The sequence below is a fragment of the Mustela erminea genome, chromosome 1, assembly GCF_009829155.1.
Source record: "Mustela erminea isolate mMusErm1 chromosome 1, mMusErm1.Pri, whole genome shotgun sequence".
NCBI classification, from domain to species: domain Eukaryota; kingdom Metazoa; phylum Chordata; class Mammalia; order Carnivora; family Mustelidae; genus Mustela; species Mustela erminea.
Genome location: NC_045614.1, coordinates 7,925,458 through 7,943,535, shown reverse-complemented (window position 1 = coordinate 7,943,535; position 18,078 = coordinate 7,925,458). Strand labels below are relative to the sequence as shown.

Here is an 18,078-nt window from a genome sequence, read left to right as displayed (position 1 = left end):
CGCGCGTCCCGTATGTTTGTAGGGGGTCGAAAGAGGGGTAGCAGGTCGTGGATGCTTTGGGGGAGGGGTGAGAGTGGTAATTCCCAGGGTGCGAGAGGTGAGTGAGCTGGGTGGGGCAGCGGTTTACGCTGTCGGAACGGAAGGGAGGCAGGAAACCGCGAGTGGAGAAAGGGCCCCCAGATGTCAGCTGGGTGCCGGGAGCCCCGGGCGGGCGGGGGTGGGGGGGGAGTGGGCGGTGGCTGGAGTCTGACTCGAAGAGGCGTGACCCACGGGCGGGGATTGTGGTCGCACAGCGTAAGGGATCCCGGAAAGCTTGCGGACAGGATTAGGCGCGGCCCGCGAGGCTCCGCCTCCTCTCAGGCTCGCGGGGGCCGGGAGTAGCCCCGCCTTCCGGGGGGTTGGGAGGGGGAACCCACTCGCTGCACGCATGCGCAGTGGGCCGCAGAGCCGCCATGCCGGAACCGCGAGGGTCGTCTCCTCTGCGGGTCAACGCGGCGTTTGCCGCGCGGTACGGCCGCTACCGGGAGCGCGAGGAGCTGCAGCGGCGTGAGTGCGGGGCGCATGCGCGGGGGGCGGCGGCGCGTGCCGGGTCGTCGGGAAGTGGGGGCTCATCTGGTCCTCCACGCTGATCTGGGGGGGGGTTCCCGTCTGTGCCCCGCAGTTAAAGATCGCTACGGGGACCGGGACAGTGGCGGCGACTCCAGCTCCGAGTCTGACTCTAGCGACGAGCGCGTGGTGAGCATTCTCACCCTGGTGCCGTACATTCGGGAAGCATCCAAGTCTCCCCCACCGCTTCCCAACCCTGATACACAGAGGGCGGCTAACCCACAACCCTATTTCACCCTACGGGAGTTTCCATCCTCCTTTTCCTAATCCCTTGAAGGACACACAGCTGGCTCTCCATCCCCGGGGGTGGCATGCCCTCCTACCTCCCCTCTCCGCCCACCATCCACCTCCCCATCCCGATGTGTGAGGTGCGACCGCTGTGTCCCCTCTTTCATTCCCAAGAGTTTAACCATTTGTCAGGGTCCGACTCAGCCCCTGAAGTGAGGCATCCTTCTGCCACATGGGGTACTCAGCTTCTCACATCAGGCCTGGTCTTTTGGGGGCCTCACTGTGCTGCCCAACCCCTGCTTGCTGTCCCACCTATGTCCTCTCTGCTCACCGGCCCCCACCTCAATCCTTTGTTCCCAGGAAACCCTTACCCTAGCTCAGATCCTGTACCTCTGTGTGGCCCGTCCCAGACCACCCCCATTGAGGGCCCCTCTTCCTCTGCCACCTGTTTCACATCTTCCCACTGCCCCTCTTACCCACCCTCCAGCCCCCAACCTGCCTCTATCCAGCTGGATCACTTCTTACTCCTGGCTCCACCCTAATTTCCACACCCTCTCAGCCCACCTGCCCTTGTTACAGCCCCAGGCCCCTCAGCCCCCAGGCAGGCCCTCCACCCCACCTACCGGGAATCTCCGGTGGGAGCTCTCTGCGTCTGAATTTTCCTGTGCCCCCAGCCTCCACAAGGGCCCTCATCCGTCTCCCTTCTGAAGTCTAGCCCTGATCCTTCTCATGCCTTAGGAATTTGACCCCCAGCAAGAGCGTGACTTTTACACAACTCTCTCCTTGTTGAAGAAGAAGGACCCCCGCATTTATCAGAAGGATGCCACCTTCTATCAGAAAACAGGTCTGGGGCTGCTCCTCCCTAGGGCCCAGGTTCCTCATTGCCTTACTGGTTTGTGTGACTGTTTAATGAACCGTCATACTGTGTATGTTCTCCATTCTATGCCGTAAGTGCTTAGCGGAGTGTTTTACATTATTATTCGTTAATAATGACTGTGTGCTCAGCCCTGGTCAAAGCACGAGTTACTGAGTGAGCACAGCCAGCTACTACCGAGTGGTTTTAAGTGTGACATTTGAAATCGTGGTTGGACCCCAGCCCCGCCCTGTGGGAATTCTCCGCCTGGGGAAGGAAGGGGGTTGTAGGTGATGGCAGGTGTCTTCTGGCAACCCAGCAGTATCGTCCTCGGAGAGCGAGGAGGCTGAGGAAGCTGAAAAGAAGCAAAAGAAGATGCGTCCTATGTACCTGAAGGACTATGAAAGGAAGGTTATCTTGGAGAAAGAAGGGTGAGGAGAGATCCTGACTTCCCTACCCATCCCTCCCCTGAGCCTTCCCAGGGCAGGCTGACGCATGGGGGTCTTGGAAGAGGTGGGAAGAAGCTGGTGGTGACTCACCAGGATTGAGGGGCTCTCAGAGAACGGGAGGGTCCGTGATCCACCTACACTGCCCTGCCCCCCAATGGCTGCTCGTAAGACCTCCCCACCCCGGGGGACCGACGGGCCGTGGGGAGTCTGCGCTGAAGCCCTTGTTTGTCCTTGCCCAGCAAATATGTCGACGAGGAAAATTCAGATGCAGAGAGCTCCGACCGGAGATTCCCAGTAGGTGGGGTGGAGGGCCTGCCTGGGGGCTGAGGGGCCTGGGGCTGGGCCTGAGGCCCACTGTCGCTCTCTCTGCAGCAGCACACGTCGCAGAGTTATGTAGAGGAACAGAAACAGCTCAAGGAAAGGTGAGCCTGGGCCTGCTCAATGGCCAGATGGATCGGACTCGAGGCTCTGGGATTGGACAGGCCCAGCCTGGGTTCAAATCCAGCCCTGTTACTTCATGGCTGTGTGCCCTTGGGCACGTCACTTAGTCTTTCTGTGCCTCAGTTTCCCCGTCTGTTAAATGGGGTTGACGATACCCTCTGTGTCACAGTGCTGCTCTGAGCTTGTTGAGGGGAGCCCAGGACTTAGTAAACAGGGTTCATCTCGGGCCTGTGGGCAGGGCTGTGTCTCCTGAGGCGTTTTCTCTCACATGGGCAGCTTCCGGGCATTCGTGGAGGACAGCGATGATGAGGACAGTGCCGGGGAAGGTTTGCTACAGAAACGTGCTCAAACCAAAGAGGAGAAGGTGGGAGCTGGGCCTGGCTGGCTGGGGCTTGGCGGCGGGCAGGGGTCCCCAGGCCCTCAGAGCTGGCGTCCCCTCAGGCCCAGGAGGATGCAGACTATGTGGAGTGGCTGAAGGGGCAGAAGGAGATTGACAACCCTGACACCCTGAAGGAACTGGTGAGTTCTCCTGTCTGGTCCGTCCCCAGGCTTTTTCTGGAAACCAGTCCTTGAGGGAGTAGCCAAGAGCCCATCACGTGAAGACTGCGGTGTGCCCCGCTCTGGGCGCCAGTTTCTACTTCTGTAAGATGGGCTTCTTCACAGACGGGCTGTGAAGTTTTAGTTACTTAAGTCCACATGGAGCCGAGCCCACCCTCCTTCCCTGCCCAAAAGTCCCTGACCTGGGTCCTGTCCACTGCCCCCTCCCCCCCAGACCCACCTCAAGGAATATTGGAGCAACCCAGAGCTGGATGAAGGAGAGCGGTTCCTGCGGGATTATATCCTCAATAAACGCTACGAGGAGGAGGAAGACGAGGAAGAGGAAGAGGAGGCAGAAGAGGAGGAAGGGTGAGCAGCCATGTCCCCCAGGAGCCTGGAGCCCTGCTAGCCCAAAGGCAAAGGGCACCAGATGTTTACTTCTTCACACAGATGGTGGCAGAGTTACTGTCCTGTGAGGACGAGCTGCGGCATGTGGGCTCTGGGGCTACGTGGCCCTGTCCCTGGACTCTGCGCCTCAGTTTCCCTATCTGTCAAATGGGGTGCCCCAAAAGTAGGGCTCTTGTGCGGGTTCCATGCATTAATATGGGAGTACACAGGGGTATGGGGGCTCGGCTGACCCCCCCAGCCCTGCCTCATTTTTGTCCCTCAGGGGCCCAAGCCTCCCCGTCCAGCTAGCCGTGGACGATTCCTCAGACGAGGGGGAGCTGTTTCTGAAGAAGCAGGAGGACTTTGAGCACAAGTACAACTTCCGCTTCGAGGAGCCGGACTCGGCCTTGGTGCGGGGCTGGGGCTGGGGCTGGGGAGGACCCGGGCTTTGGGGACCCAGGCCGGGAGAGCCCAGAATCATCCCTGTGGCCCTTCTGGGCTCCCGTGCTGCCCACAGGTCAAGACCTACCCTCGAAGCATTGCGTCCTCCGTGCGCCGCAAGGATGAGCGCAGGAAGGAGAAGAGAGAGGAGACGCGGGAGCGGAAGAGGAGGGTGAGTGGGGGGGTGCCAGGCGGGGGAGGGCGGCGCACTGTGCAGGGGGAGCCCTCGCTCCCACTCTCCCCTGGCCTGCCACCCGCAGGAGAAAGCGAAGAAGCAGGAAGAGCTCAAGCAGCTGAAGAACCTGAAAAGGAAAGAGATTCTGGCCAAGCTGGAGAGGCTGCGGCAGGTCACAGGCAACGAAACCCTGGGGTTTGAGGAGCAGGACCTCGAGGACGACTTTGACCCCGCCCGCCATGACCAGCTCATGCAGGTGCGACCCCTGGACCCCACCCAGCCGTGCATGCAGTGCTGCCTGGGACAAGGCCGTGCAGTCTGCGTGTGTCCAGGCTGTGTGGCCTCAGAGAAGTGGCTTGATGTCTCTGTGCATGTGTCCTTGTCTGTAAAGTGGATTCAGCCATACTGTCTACCTCAGGATAGCTTAGGAGAAACATGCATAAAAATTGGTAATGCTCAAGGGACAGGGAGTAGTTGTGTTTCCTTGAAACTTGTAGGGTTTGAAGGGACATAGCATCAGGCCACAGAAACAGGCGATAGGGCTGTATGGGGGGAGCAGGGGGGACCCTGGGAGCCCCAAAGAGACCCCTGACCAAGCCCAGAGGTGAGGGGAGGAGACCAAGGCTGCACAGGCTTTAGTTTCTCAGTGAAATGGAGATCGTTTCTGTCTCTTGGGGTGCTTGTGAGAATGCAGTGAGTTGCAGCCCAGAAATGGGCATACAGTAGGTGCTTAATAAATGACATAGCCGGGGCGCCTGGGTGGCTCAGTGGATTAAGCCGCTGCCTTCGGCTCAGGTCATGATCTCAGGGTCCTGGGATCGAGTCCCACATCGGGCGCTTTGCTCGGCGGGGAGCCTGCTTCCCTTCCTCTCTCTCTCTGCCTGCCTCTCTGTCTACTTGTGATCTCTCTCTGTCAAATAAATAAATAAAAGTCTTTAAAAAAAAAAAAAATTTTAAAAAATAAAAAAAAATAAATGACATAGCCTTGTGGTCACGGAGCACCAGGTCACGGAGCGGCCCCTGCCCTCCCAGAGCTCCGGGTCTGATGGCCGACCCTTAACTGTACAGTTACAACCCCCAGCGATCAGAGTGGTGACGGGGACTTTCGGGGGAGGTAGGGTCTGAGAGGAGTGAGTCCCCAGTCGACTGTCGGGCGTGGTGGTGAGCGGGTCAAGGCGGGCAGCTGAGGCCTGAGCCACAGCTTGGCAGCCAAGGAGGGAGGGGTGCCCCAGGCAGGGGGTACTGTGGGGGCAAAGGCCTGTCGAAGGGGAAGAACCACGGCTCTTTGGAGCAGCAGGGGCGGGTACTGGGGCACAGAGGGGCCTGGACACATCGGGCTCCTCTCACGTCAGCAGTGAGGTCTGGGGGATGCTGGGAGCCATGTAAGGTGTGAGAGAGGTGGTCTCGGGGAGTGGGCCTTGCTGAGCCTCCTGGCCCTGACCCTGCAGAGATGTTTTGGGGACGAGTACTATGGCACCGTGGAGCAGGAGAAGCCGCAGTTTGAGGAAGAGGAAGGGCTTGAAGGTGAGGTCACCGGGGGCACCAGCCTGGGGGAGCTGCTGTATCTGAAGTCCAGAGTTCCACCCTGACCCCCTACCTCTGTGTCCTCTGGGACCAGATGACTGGAACTGGGACACATGGGCTGGGACTGAGCAGGCTGGAGCTTGGGACCAGGAGCTGCACTGTGAGGACCCCGACTTCAATGTAGGTGCCATGGGCAGAGCGGGGGGACCCCGAGGGGTGAGCCCACCCCCCCAAGTGAGGGCTGGCCTGACCTTTGCATCTCTGCAGATGGATGCGGACTACGACCCCAGCCAGCCGCGGAAGAAGCCGCGTGAGGCCCCCCAGACGGGCAAGAAGAAGCGGAAGTCCCCCTTTGCTGTAGCCGTGGGGCAGGAGAAGCCAGTGTTTGAGCCTGGTGAGGCCCGGGCTGGGGGTGGGGGCGGGCAGGGGCTCCGCGGGGCCCGGCACACCCCAGCAGCCTGGGTCCCTCCCTGCGCAGGCGACAAGACGTTCGAGGAGTACCTGGATGAGTATTACCGGCTGGATTACGAGGACATCATTGACGACCTGCCCTGTCGCTTTAAGTACCGCACCGTGGTTCCCTGCGACTTTGGGCTGAGCACTGAGGAGGTGGGACCCCACAGTGGTGCTGCTGGGGGGGTGGGGGTGCGCCTTGTGGGCAAGGGGGCGTGTGCAGCCAGCAGATGCTGCGACCCCCGTTCCTTCTGCGGAAGACACCCATACAGATAACATGACCTGCCTTGGCTGTCTCTGAGGCCCACAGGACACGCTATAAATATTACTTTTAAATCTCTTACCAAATATCGGTGGTTGGGTGGCCGTTAGGACTGGGTGGGCTCTGGAAACAGATGCCCAGGTTCAAATCTGGCTGTGGCCACTCACCAACTATGACCTAGAATGCTGTGCCTCCGTTTCCCTGACTGTAAAAATGGGCTAATAACAGCCCCCCCCAACCCTGGCTATGGAGCCGAGGTGTGTGTGTGTGGTTCTTGGAGCACCGCTGCCCCCTTAGCCGTGGGGGTTGTGGGGGCCTCACCCGTCACGGCCAGCCAAGCCCACGTTTATGCAGCTCAGGACTGCTGCGCTTGCTCAGTCTTCCCGGCAGCGTCGGTAGTTTCTGTGGTGAGGCCTCACCTGTCATTGGCACACATGGTCATCGGCGAGGAGCCCCTGCCTGTCCTGAGGTTACTGGGACCACGGTGCCAGAGTGAGGTGCAGGCACCCCGGGCCCAAACTGGAATCTGAAATCAGCCACTTCCCGATCACGTGACTCAGGCAATGATCTCCTGGCCGAGCCTCAGTTTCCCCATTTGATCCCCGCTGCCAAAACCTTCCAGTGGCCCCCACAGCAATCAGTCCTCTCCTGCTATCGTCCCTGCCTAGTGGGAGTAGCATGACCTGCCTTTGACTAGTGAGGTGGCCAAAGCTGAGAGTGAGTGACCTGGGCCCCCCCACCCCCAACCCGGGGCTCACACTTGGGCCCCTATGCTCCCTTCCTGTGCAGATCCTCGCTGCCAATGACAAGGAGCTGAACCGGTGGTGCTCCCTGAAGAAAACCTGCATGTACAGGTGACAGGGCCAGGCCAGGTGGGCCAGGGGAGGGCCAAGCAGGTGGGGGCACCTCCCAGAGCTCCCCGCGACAGGCATGTCTGCTGATGGCACAGGTCAGAGCAGGAGGAACTGCAGGACAAGCGGGCGTATAGCCAGAAGGCCCAGAACTTATGGAAAAAGAGGCAGATCTTCAAGTCACTTTGCCCAGAGGAGTGAGTATCCCTTGCCTGCTGGGCCTGGGCTTGCCGCGCGCTCTGTCAGCCATTTGTTGTGTGGCCCCGGGAATGGGGCTTCCTTTCTCCATCCCTGGGTTCAGATCCTGGCCAGCCACAGCTGTGTGGCCTTGGGTAAGGCCTTTGCCCTTTCTGGGCCTGTTTCCTTATTTTAAAAATGCAGGTAAGGAGGGACGCCTGGGTGGCTCAGTTGGTTAAGCAGCTGCCTTCGGCTCAGGTCATGATCCCAGCGTCCTGGGATCAAGTCCCACATTGGGGTCCTTGCTCGGCAGGGAGCCTGCTTCTCCCTCTGCCTCTGCCTGCCATTTTGTCTGCCTGTGCTTGCTCCCTCTCCCTCTTTCTGACCAAAAAAAAAAAAAAAAAAATCTAAAAAAAAAAAAAATGCAGGTAGGGAGTAAAGATGGCTCGTTTCTTGTTGGGTTTTTGAGGATTAAGTGAATTCATTACTCATGTAAAGTGCCTAGAACATAGGAAATACCGTAAGGGTATTAGTAGTTAATATTATTGTGCCCATTATTTCCTGATCTATAAAGCAGGGCTGATAGAACCTCTCAGAGCTGATTTAAAGCTGCTTTCCATGAACAGCTTAGTATAGGCCCAGGCTCAAAATGCCACAGTGATCAGCAGTACCATCGAGTCTTGGAGTTCAAGAGGAAAAGCCCAGTTTTGGTGTCAGCCTTGGGTTTGAACCCCAGAGAGGCCCCTGATTTGGCGCCTTGCCTCTGTGAGCCTCTCCTTTCCTCATCTGTAAAATGGGGGATGTGTACTCAGGAATTGGCCTAATCGTGACCAGCTTGGGCTGAGCCCCCACTTTTCTTCTCAGGATGGAGACACTTTCGGAAGCCACAGGAAAGCCACAGAGAGACAAAGACGGCCCGCAGGGACAGCTGCTGGCACCTGATGGGGCTAGCGGGAAGCAGGCCCAGCCCAGGAGCCCCCCAGCACAGGAAGAAGCAGGCCCCGTGTCACATACGCAGAAACCAGTCCCCCAGAGGCGGAGGAGGAGCAAGAAGGCGCGTCTCCTGGGCCCCACTGTGACACTCGGGGGGCGGGAGTTTAGCCGCCAGAGACTGCAGGCCTTTGGGCTCAACCCCAAACGGCTGCACTTCCGCCAGCTGGGCCGGCAACGGAGGAAGCCCCGGGGTCCCACGAGCGGCCCTTGAGCTCCAGGAAGCAGCCAGAGGCCCTGGGGTCCCTCCCTTCCAGTCAGCTCCTGGATGCATCTTCCTCACAGACTGTGTGGACCATGTGTTGGCCCGTGGGCAGAGAAGTCTTGCTATCTCACAGATCTGGAAGCCGAGGCCTAGCTAACAAGCTCCCCCCCGCCATCTCCCCTTGACATACACCTTGGACCCCGTCCCTCAAATGCTGGGCGAGCCACAGTCAAGTTAAACGGCTTTATTAGCCCCCAGTGGCCACAGTTCCCCCACCACCCCTAGACCTCAGCAGGGTAGGGGCTTTGGGACCAGCGAGGGGCACGGGTGGTCCAGTGCAAACTACAGTACTAGAGTCAGGCCCTGAGTGGGTGTCTGGGAGCCCTCCCTCCCTGCCCTGGGCGGAGGGCCCAGCTGGCCAGAGGCAGGCGGACTGCCCCTGCCTGGAGGGCTCCCAGTTCCGAGGTTTCCTGGACTGGTCTCAGCTGCACTTGTCAAGGGGGTGAGAAGGGGAAGACCCATCACCTCCAGGTTTCAAGCTCCCACACCCAGCATGACATAAATAAAAAAATAAATAGTGCTCATCTCCCCCAACCCACCCGTTATAAAAACACGAAGTCCTCCGAGCTCGGGCGTTTGGCCTTGAGGAGCCGCCCTGTGCGTGGGAGCCGCAGTGTTGGCTGGGAGAGCTGGGAGCAGAGGTCGTCCAAGCTGTGGTCCTGAGCATGGCCCTCAGCCAGCGTGAACATGGGGTAGCGCTCGGTGGCTGAGGAGGAGCTGAGGACCTGGCGGAAGGAGGGAGAGCACGGTTTAGCCCTAAACTATATCTGTTCTATAGGTGTAATTATCCTAAGGGTGCATTTACCAGGTGCTTCCTGAGCTCGACTCATTGCTCCAGGGCAGTGACCCAGGCCAGCCAATCAGTGCCTCCCGTTCCCGGACCACCACGATAGGCACGTGATCCAGACTGACCAATGAGCAGCAGCCCTAGGATTTTTGCTGCAACTGGGAAAGCAGGGCTCCCTTTCCACTGAACAGGGTGGTGGGTGCCCCTTGCCACTCTTAAGGGTAAAGCCCTGATGGGACAGTTTCTACTGGCTGAACTCACGGATGCAGCTGTCCTTCAAGCAATAATGTCCCCAACTTTTCATCTCCTGCCCTTGTTTTGGTCCAGTCAGTCCTAGCTGGTCTTTTGTAGCTTGTGGGCAGGATAACAATCTTGATTCCCCAGGTCTGCGGGACTCGAGGTGTCTCTGTTCCTCTTCTCCCCCCTTACTGCCCCTTGCCCTCCGCCCTCCACCACTCCTGGCTCACCCTGGTCAGCTCTGAGCAGAGCGTCTCAAACTCCTTCTGGTCTCCAGCATAGAACCCCACCGTACAGCTCGGGTCCATCTTGGCGAAGGCCATTTTTCGGGGTGAGGTGCAGTGGAAGGACTGGGCGTACAAAGGAGGGAAGCTCAGGGCCGCAGCCCCCTCCACCTTCCCCAGCCCCACCCTGGGGATCCCACCCGGCTCACCTCCAGGGGGAAGTCAGCCTGAGTGACATCAACGGTGGGCTGGCAGTAGTGGGGGTCCAGGTAGAGCAGGAAGTCATCTGCAGGGGTGGAGGCATGAGGGGGGGCTAAGGAAGGGGGAGGTGCGGGGGGTGCAATGGGGTGGGCTTACCCTGGTAGCCGATGAAGTACAGTGAATGCCGTGGCTTGCCCCCCATGATGCCCAGGCACAGCTCGGAACGCAGGAGCTCCTGCAGGGAGAAAAGTGGGCAGAGGAGTATGCTCTGGGCAGGTGCTGTCAGGCCCTAGAGAAGCACTTGGCAAACCCCCAATGTGTGCAAACCCAGCCCCCTCTTGAGGAGCTGATACTCCAGTGTAGGAGATGAACGCAGAATAAGACAAGTTTTGCCACGTGTCCGCAGGCAATAACACTGGGAGAAGAATAAAGAAGGGAAAAAGGCTTTGCAGTTTTAAGTAAGGGAGGCAGAAAGGCCTCACTGAGGTGACATTGCAGCAAAGATCAAAGGAGGTAAGAGGGAGTTAGGAGTGCATCTCTGGGGAAAGAGCACTTCAAACAGCTGGAACGGTGAGTGCAAAGGCCCTGAGGCCAGTGTATTCTGAGAAAGGTGAGGAGGTTCGTGTGGTGGGGGCAGAGAGAAGTGGGAAGGAGAGTGGGGGCAGATGAGGTCAAGGCATGGGCAGGGGCATGGTACAAAGCCTTGCAGGCTGTAGGGAGAACTTTGGCCTTTATTCTGAGTGAAAAGAACCCAGGGTTTTTCCAGCTTTGTCATCCCTTTTGCCTGGAGCGCCCTGGCTCCTCATCTGCCTTGGCTGGAGAGGGGCTTTCCTAGGCTCCAGCCACCCCCCTCTGCCCCTCCCAGTGTTAGTTTTCATTCCTCTAGCACCTAAGGCATAATGCCACAGCTGTCAGTTTGGTTTCAGGCCCCCACTGTCTGTCCATCCTCCAGTAGAATGTCTAATCCCAGAGGGCACGAACGTTTGCCTCTCCCCCTCTGAAACCCAGCCGCTGGGACGGTGTTTGGCCCGTATTGGGTGCTCCCCGACTACTGAGCAAACAGATGGACAGATGAAGGCAGCAGAAACACCTGACCCAAGCTACAGAAGCTGGCGCGGTTCCCAGGGGAGGCTTAGTGGAACTTGACGGCACCCACCTTCACACAGGGCACGTACACGGGGTTGAGAGTCTCGCCGCCCAGCCGCACCGGCACCAAGATGACCACGGACTTCCATTCAGCCGTGGGGTCCGGCCTGGCCACCAGGCGTGCCACATCTGCCTTGTACACTGGGAAGATGATGCAGCAGGTCATGTTCCTACCCACCCTTCAGGCCTTGGAGAGTGGCCCTCCCCATGCCTGTGCCATCTCGCAGGGTGCCACTCCTGTCATCAGCGGAGAAGGAGGTCTTTCGGGTGCCCCACCCACCCAATCTCCCCCCCCCACCCCCCAATGAATCCAGGGCCTCGTGGCCGGTGTGGACATCTCCATTTTACAGAGAGGACAACTGAGGCCCTAAGAACATAAAACCAGGGGGAGGCAGAGAGCCTTCCCCGCAGCCCAGAGCACCTCCCCAGTTCCAGGGCCTGGTTAGTATTTACTTACTCAGCACGTGACTTTGCCAATATGGAAATGGGAGCTCTGGGTACCTCTTCCCTCACTGCTAAGTAAGCCCCCTCCAGGCCTCCAGAAAAGGGGATTCAACCCCTTCTGGAAACAGAGCTGCTATGGCCTGAATGCTTATGTCCCCCCAACACTCAGATGCTGAAATCTTAATCCCCAAAGTGATGGTATTAAGAGGTGGGGAGTTTGGGAGGGGACTGGGTCATGAAGATAGAATCCTCATGAGTGGAATTAGTACCTGTATAAAAAGGACCCCAGGGAGCTACCTGCCCCTTCCATCATGTGAGAAGGCGGCAAAATGAACTGGGAAGTGGGTCCCCACCAGACACTGAATCTGCTGGTGCCTTGATCTGGGACTTCCCAGCCCCCAGAACAATGAGAAATAAGTTCCTATTATTTATAAGCTATCCTGTCTATGGCATTTTTGGTACAGCAGCCTAAATGGACCAAGATACTGGTCATCTGTGAAAATCAAATATTGTCTACATGTCTAAATGTCTATAATTTTATATAAAGATTTATAGGTTTTGTAGATTCTCTGACACCATTAAGGCTCCTATTAATGAAGACCCTATCTAAACTGATTTGGAGGAGGGGCGCCTGGGTGGCTCAGTTGGTTAAGCCTCTGCCTTTGGCTCAGGTCATGATCCCAGAGTCCTGGGATTGAGTCCCAGGTTGGGCTCCCTGCTCAGCAGGAAGTTCTGCTTCTGCCTTTCCCTCTGCCTGCCACTCCCCCTGCTTGTACTCTCTTTCTTTCTCTATCAAATAAACAAAATCTTTTTTTTTTTTTTAAGATTTTACGTATTTAACAGAGAAAGATCACAAGTAGGCAGAGAGAGGGGGGGAAGCAGGCTCCCTCTTAGCAGAAAGCCCGATGCAGGGCTCGATCCCAGGACCCTGAAATCATGACCTGAGCCAACGGCAGAGGCTTAACCCATTGAGCCACCCAGGCACCCTAACAAATAAAATCTTAAAAAAAAAAAACAAAAAAAAAAACCAAAAAACTGATTTGGAAGAGAGTGGGGAACAACAATAATAATAATAATGTTTAGCTAACACTCACTGTGTGACAAGCCCTGCTCTAAGAGTTTAACTTGTATTATCGACTCAGTCCTCACTACAATCCCTTGTGACAGAGAGCAGACTTTTGTACATGTTACAATTGTTTACAGGGTAAGAGTAAATTGGACTCGAGAGAGGGAAGCCCTTATATCTTCTCTTCTCCACTTGCCAAGAAGCCCCTAATGTTTCCTATCCTGGCTCCAGAGACCGTGGGGGGTCCTAAGCACCTCCCACCTCCCCTGTGTGGGTCTCAAATCCTTTCCCAGGCTTCCTCTGCCCCAGGAAGGTAGGTAGTGATCAGCTCTGGGTGACAACTCTGGGACCTTGGTTTCCAGTCTCTTACCTGTGCAGTCCTGAGAAACATACACCACCAGACGGGTGACCTCCGAGCAGCTCTCCACAGCCTTCCTGGCGGGTGACAGGGAAGGCCTGAGTGCCTGTCGGAACCCAGTGGTTCCCCTGTCCCCTGCAACGGCCCTCACCTGAGTATGTGTGCCACCAGAGACGGCCCATACCAGTCCCCCGCCTTCTTGCCTGAGCTCTGCCCAAGCTCCACCAGCCGGTGCAGGCCAAAGGGGGCCCGGGGGTGGTCGGCGAACCAAGACACAATCTGCCGGTGCCGCCGCTCCTGCTCCAGCTCGGGGGTGCCCTGGGCCCAGCGCGGGGGCACCCAGCGTGCAGGCCCACGGTAACGGTTGGGAGAGGCCAGCCCTGATGGCTCAGAGGCTCCCGGGCCTGAGCCCTCAGCCCAGGTCCAGTCTGGTGGGGATGGAGTACAGAATCAAAGGGTGCTGGTGGGGTGGGCGACGGGGGGCGGGCACCGTTCCCATTTACTCATGCTTTCTGTGCAATTCTAATGCTCCTGCCGCCACAGCTTTACCAGCAATTTTCCCAATCCAGAACCTTATTGTATCAACTCTCGCTCCCTCAAGAAACCTACTCAGCACACCATCTCACAAACCTTTAAGCTTAGTCTACAAACAGTTCTGACCCTGCTGCCCTGTGTGCCTGGCCCGACATTGCCGGGCACCCTCCCTTCCGGCGCTCACCTCTGGGCAGGAAATGCAGCAGCAGGCCCTGGGCCAGCATCATCTGCCCACTGCGCAGCATGCAGCCCCAGCCGCAGTCCGAGGTCAGGCAGCCTCCAGCGAGGGGCGGGAAGTCCCGGCGGTACGTGAGCCACAGGCGGGACACGAAGTCCCGCTGGAAACGCTGGATGTCACCTACAAGATGCAGGCTTGTCAGCGGCCACCTGGAACACCAGGTCTCCCTCGAGCCTGGCCTGGGGTCCCCAGCTCACCCTCGCCCTCGAAGCGGTAGCGGCGGCCGCAGAGGTGGACGCTGGAGATCTTGCTAAAGCTGGTCCGGCTTTTGACTGCCCAACCTGGGGAGACGTGGGGCAGCACCCAGCCAGATGAAGCACTGGCTTGACAGACATGTAACATGACAGGTATGACGGCAGTCATGCTTCCATCCACCCCCCTCCCTCGCCCCACCTCTCGGTCTCCCAGGTCCCAGCTCAGGGCTGGCACGGGGCAAGCCATGCCATATTCCCCTCCGACGGAGGCAGGACCCTGGTAACCACCACATAAGTGTTTGCCATCAATTTAGGATGAATAAAGCAGTTAGCTTCTTGTATTCGTTTTACAGAGGGGGAAAATTAAGGCGCAGTAGAGGGAAAAACCTTGCCCAAGGTCACACGGTAATGGCATAGACTTGAAAACACATTCCCTTTTGGACCAGCGGCAGGTCTGCCCGGGGCAGGGCGGGGGACCCACAGGTGACTCACAGGAGGAGAGTAAATGGTAGAATACTCGGCAGGCCAGGGTCGGCCACCCCTCGACGGCCACTGGCCTCTAAGCCCCCGGCCTGCCGGAACCCTCGGCCAGCTCCCATCTCCGAAACCAAGCCCCGGGCCCGCCCCCTCCTCACCGTACTTCACGTTGTTCCAGGCCGTCAGGAACTTCGCCTTAAACTTGTCCACTTCGTCCGGCTCCCCAGGGGCGGCCGCGGGCGAGCCAAGAGCGGGGCCGCTGGCTCCAGAGGGCCTCAGGCCGTTGGGGTCCGGAACCCGGGGGCCCCGCGGCCTGCGGCCCTCGGGGCGGCGCGCGTCCTCCGGGCTCCCGCTCCGGTACTGCGCGGCGGCCGGCGACACGGAGTTCATGGGCGCACGGGGAGGGCGGACCGAGGGCCCGGGTGGGGGCCGCGAGCGAGCGCCCAGGGGGCCGGGCCGCGGCGCCCGGGAAGGCGCTAGTCGGCCCCCGACGCGGCGACCGGGCCCCCGCGCCCGGCGCGGGACGCTGTCACCGCCGCCGCCGCCATTTTAGCGGCCCTGGCCCCGGGAGCCAGGCGGGCGCGACACGGCCGGACGCCCCGCCCCGCCCGGCCCGGCCCCAGCCTGGGTCGCCGGCCCCGGTTCCGGGTGGCCGTGCCGGGACCTTCGGCCGCGGCGCCTCCCCGCGGCGCCCCGCGAGCACGCCCCGCCGCCCTATCGCAGCGCCCAGGCGCGCCCGAGCCCCCTGCAGGCCCTTATCGGAGGCCCCAGAGCCGCGAGGCCCCGCCCCGGCCCCGCCCCGGCCCCGCCCCGGCCCCGCCCCCGACGGCGAGCTGGGAAAGGCCGGCCCCGGGGCGGCTCCGTGCCTGTGTGCACCTGCCCGCGGCCCACCCGCCGGGGCGCTCCTCGGTGGCCTGCGCCCCCGGGACCCGCGTCGCTCTGGGGCCAAACCTGAGCGACACCTCCCCCACCTCACACCCCCAAGCCACACCTCTCTGAGCCTCAGTTCCCTCAGTAGCAAAAAGGGCTCAAATACAACCACACAGGAATCTTCGTGATAATTCTGCGGAGGAAGAGAAGCCAGATAAAAAGAACGAGTGTAGACTCTCTGGTCCCCTGTACCTAAAACTCCAGAAAATGCAGCCTCATCTCTAGGAACAGGAAGCAGATCAGTTTCGGGGTGTCTGGGGGTGGGGTGGGGAGAGGCTAGAGGGAGGGACAAAAGGGGCTTAGAATATAACTTTGGGTTACAAGATGTGGAAACTCATCAGATCCTACACGTGAAATGTGTGGGGTTTATTGTATGTCAGTTATAACTCAATAGAGCTGTAAAATTTTTCAATGCATGTGACTCAGGAATGTTAGTAGGAGGAGCAGAGCTCATCTGTGTAAAGCGCCTTAGCATGGCATTTGAGGCAGTCAGAGGAAACCAAGCAAAACCTCAGAGGTGGATGATAGTGTTTTGATCCTCTGAATGGCAAAGAGGGTGGCCTCTAGTGGCCACCCTGAGGGCACTGTCCTCAGGGAGCTGAAGGATGAGGCTGTGGGATGTACAGAGGCTGCAAAAAGACAGTCACTTCCCTGACTTTCCCTCCGCGCTCTCCTCACTGCACCTCCCTTCAGCCACACCTGCCTCCTTTCTCAAACCCAACATGTGCAATCCCACCCCAGGACCTTTGCTCGACAGTTCCCCCGGCCCGCCTAGCCCTCCCATCTTTGAGATCGCTGCATGGCTGCCTCCTTCTGGACCTCCATCGGGAAATTATTCAAACGTCATCCCCGCAGGCTGACAGTGCTCAAAATCCACCCCACTCCCACCTTTGGACTCCTTTGCTCTTCCCTGACTTCCTCTCCGCCCCCCCCCAGCCCCCCGGCCCCAGAACAGTTACCAAAACCTGACTGAGTCAGCTCAGGCTGCTCTGTAAATACTGTGCACTGGGTGGCTGAAACAATGAACATTTCTTTCTCATGATCCTGGAGGGCGGAAGCATAAGATCAGGGTGCCAGGATGGCTGAGATCTTCGTGAGGGCCCTGCTCCTGGTTATGTCCTCACATGCCCTTTCTCTGCTGTATGCTGACTGAGGGAGGCAGAGAGAGAGAGAGAGAAAGAGAGCTCCTGTCTTCTTCCTCTTGGCATATACCCCATCATGGATTCTCTACCCTCATGAGCCCATCTAATACCTGATCATCTCCCAGAAGCCCCATCTCCTCATACCCTCACATTGGGGGTTAGGGTTTCAATATATGCATTTTAGAGGGGGATACAAACATTGACCAGAGCACCTATATATATATATATATATTTTATATATATATAAAATATATATATTTTATATATATATAAAATTGGTGCTCTGGTCAATGTTTGTATCCGCCTCGTGGTGGTGTGGTAGGGACAGAGGTAATAAATACTATATATATATATATACCATATATTTATTACCTCTGTCCCTACCACACCACCACGAGGCCCAGGGACTCTGTCCATCTTGGTAACTGCTGGCTTCTCAACGCTCAGCCCGTGGCCTGCATGTACACAGTAGGTGCTCAACAATGCAGTAAGTGCAACAAATAACATATGGAATGGAAAGAAGAACTTTTTGCAAGGAGCAGTTGGTTTGTGGGGTCCATAGGTGACCCCCTTCTGTTTGGTCTGGTGGCTGACCACCCCCTCTATGGTCAAGCTGGTTCCCCAGGAGATACGGTGGGAACCTGGATTCCTTGCCCTTTATTCCCCCTTCCCAATGAGTACCACTGGGGTCTCTGGCCCCAGCCCGGGGTCCAGCCTCCACCTGTGTCCCCCTTGGAATGTCCCCCAGGCTCCCCAGGTTTGGTGTGCCCCTACCTGATCCTCTGTCCCTCAGGATCCCTCTGATCCTGCATTTCATCCCCACTGGCTTTTCCTCCCATACCCTCGCCCCTCCCCCACCCCTCAGCCTCCCTTTCTTCCTTTACCAGAGTCTGTCTGTCCCCAGCTGTCCTCACACTCCTGAAGCAGCACAATAGTCATCGTCACCGAGGCAGACGCGGCAGTCAGACCTCTTGGACAGGTGACCCTGCCTCCCTAGACCTCAGTTTCCTCATCTGCCAAATGGGCTTAATAACAGTGCCTAATTCCTAGGGTTTGGGAGAAGGAGGAAGGGAATATGCAGAACGCAAAGAACAGGGCCAGGCTCACACCAGCCACAACTTCAGTGTGAATTGTTGCTGCTCATGACATGACTTTTTGCTTTTGTTTTTTTTCGATTTTATTTTATGTATTTATTAGAGAGACCGAGAGAGGGTGTGCATGTTTGTGGGGAGAGGGGCAGAGGGAGAGGGAGACAAGCAGACCTACCATCGCAGGGAGCCACACGTGGGGCTTGATCCCAGGACCCTGCGATCGTGACCAGAGCCGAAGGCAGACGCTTAATGGGTTCCCCAATGTTTGGCATTCTTATCACCACTCCCCTGCCAGTCTGGCCCCCATCACTAGCAGCCGGCGGCCTCCTCTGACCCCTCTAATCCATCCAACAGCTGAAATAACCTATTT

At 58.1% G+C, this 18,078-nt stretch overlaps 2 protein-coding genes across 4 annotated transcripts; one reads left to right on the top strand and one right to left on the bottom strand.

The window, feature by feature from the left end:
* Positions 1-410: 410 nt before the first annotated feature.
* KRI1 (KRI1 homolog) lies at positions 411-9,173 on the top strand. 3 transcript variants are annotated; one of them, XM_032311042.1, is made up of 19 exons: positions 411-546; positions 662-735; positions 1,573-1,678; positions 2,007-2,118; positions 2,376-2,430; positions 2,512-2,558; positions 2,854-2,941; positions 3,019-3,096; positions 3,350-3,483; positions 3,785-3,911; positions 4,019-4,114; positions 4,203-4,373; positions 5,566-5,641; positions 5,736-5,821; positions 5,909-6,035; positions 6,120-6,250; positions 7,146-7,210; positions 7,306-7,404; positions 8,249-9,173. In XM_032311042.1, the coding sequence occupies exons 1-19, from the start codon at positions 453-455 to the stop codon at positions 8,586-8,588; spliced, it is 2,106 nt and encodes a 701-aa protein (XP_032166933.1). In that variant the 5' UTR covers positions 411-452; the 3' UTR covers positions 8,589-9,173. The 3 variants fall into 3 exon arrangements, with proteins under 3 accessions (XP_032166933.1, XP_032166925.1, XP_032166921.1); XM_032311034.1 differs by having other exon boundaries at positions 412-546; positions 2,010-2,118; positions 2,509-2,558; XM_032311030.1 differs by having other exon boundaries at positions 412-546; positions 2,509-2,558.
* Positions 8,809-15,238, bottom strand: ATG4D (autophagy related 4D cysteine peptidase). The gene is made up of 10 exons (XM_032311055.1): positions 14,704-15,238; positions 14,072-14,155; positions 13,821-13,994; positions 13,254-13,530; positions 13,115-13,179; positions 11,245-11,375; positions 10,245-10,323; positions 10,097-10,173; positions 9,894-10,013; positions 8,809-9,364 (listed from the first exon to the last, which is right to left on the bottom strand). The coding sequence occupies exons 1-10, from the start codon at positions 14,933-14,935 to the stop codon at positions 9,182-9,184; spliced, it is 1,422 nt and encodes a 473-aa protein (XP_032166946.1). The 5' UTR covers positions 14,936-15,238; the 3' UTR covers positions 8,809-9,181.
* Positions 15,239-18,078: the final 2,840 nt, after the last annotated feature.

Coding starts and splice junctions, on each gene's coding strand:
- KRI1 (XM_032311030.1), top strand. CDS start 453: ATGCCGGAACCGCGAGGGTCGTCTCCTCTGCGGGTCAACGCGGCGTTT. Junction 2,431..2,508: donor GCTCCGACCGGAGATTCCCA/GTAGGTGGGGTG, acceptor CTCTCTCTGCAG/CAGCACACGTCGCAGAGTTA. Junction 5,822..5,908: donor GTGAGGACCCCGACTTCAAT/GTAGGTGCCATG, acceptor GCATCTCTGCAG/ATGGATGCGGACTACGACCC.
- ATG4D (XM_032311055.1), bottom strand. CDS start 14,935: ATGAACTCCGTGTCGCCGGCCGCCGCGCAGTACCGGAGCGGGAGCCCG. Junction 13,531..13,820: donor GCTGCATTTCCTGCCCAGAG/GTGAGCGCCGGA, acceptor CATCCCCACCAG/ACTGGACCTGGGCTGAGGGC. Junction 11,376..13,114: donor TGTTTCTCAGGACTGCACAG/GTAAGAGACTGG, acceptor TCATCTTCCCAG/TGTACAAGGCAGATGTGGCA.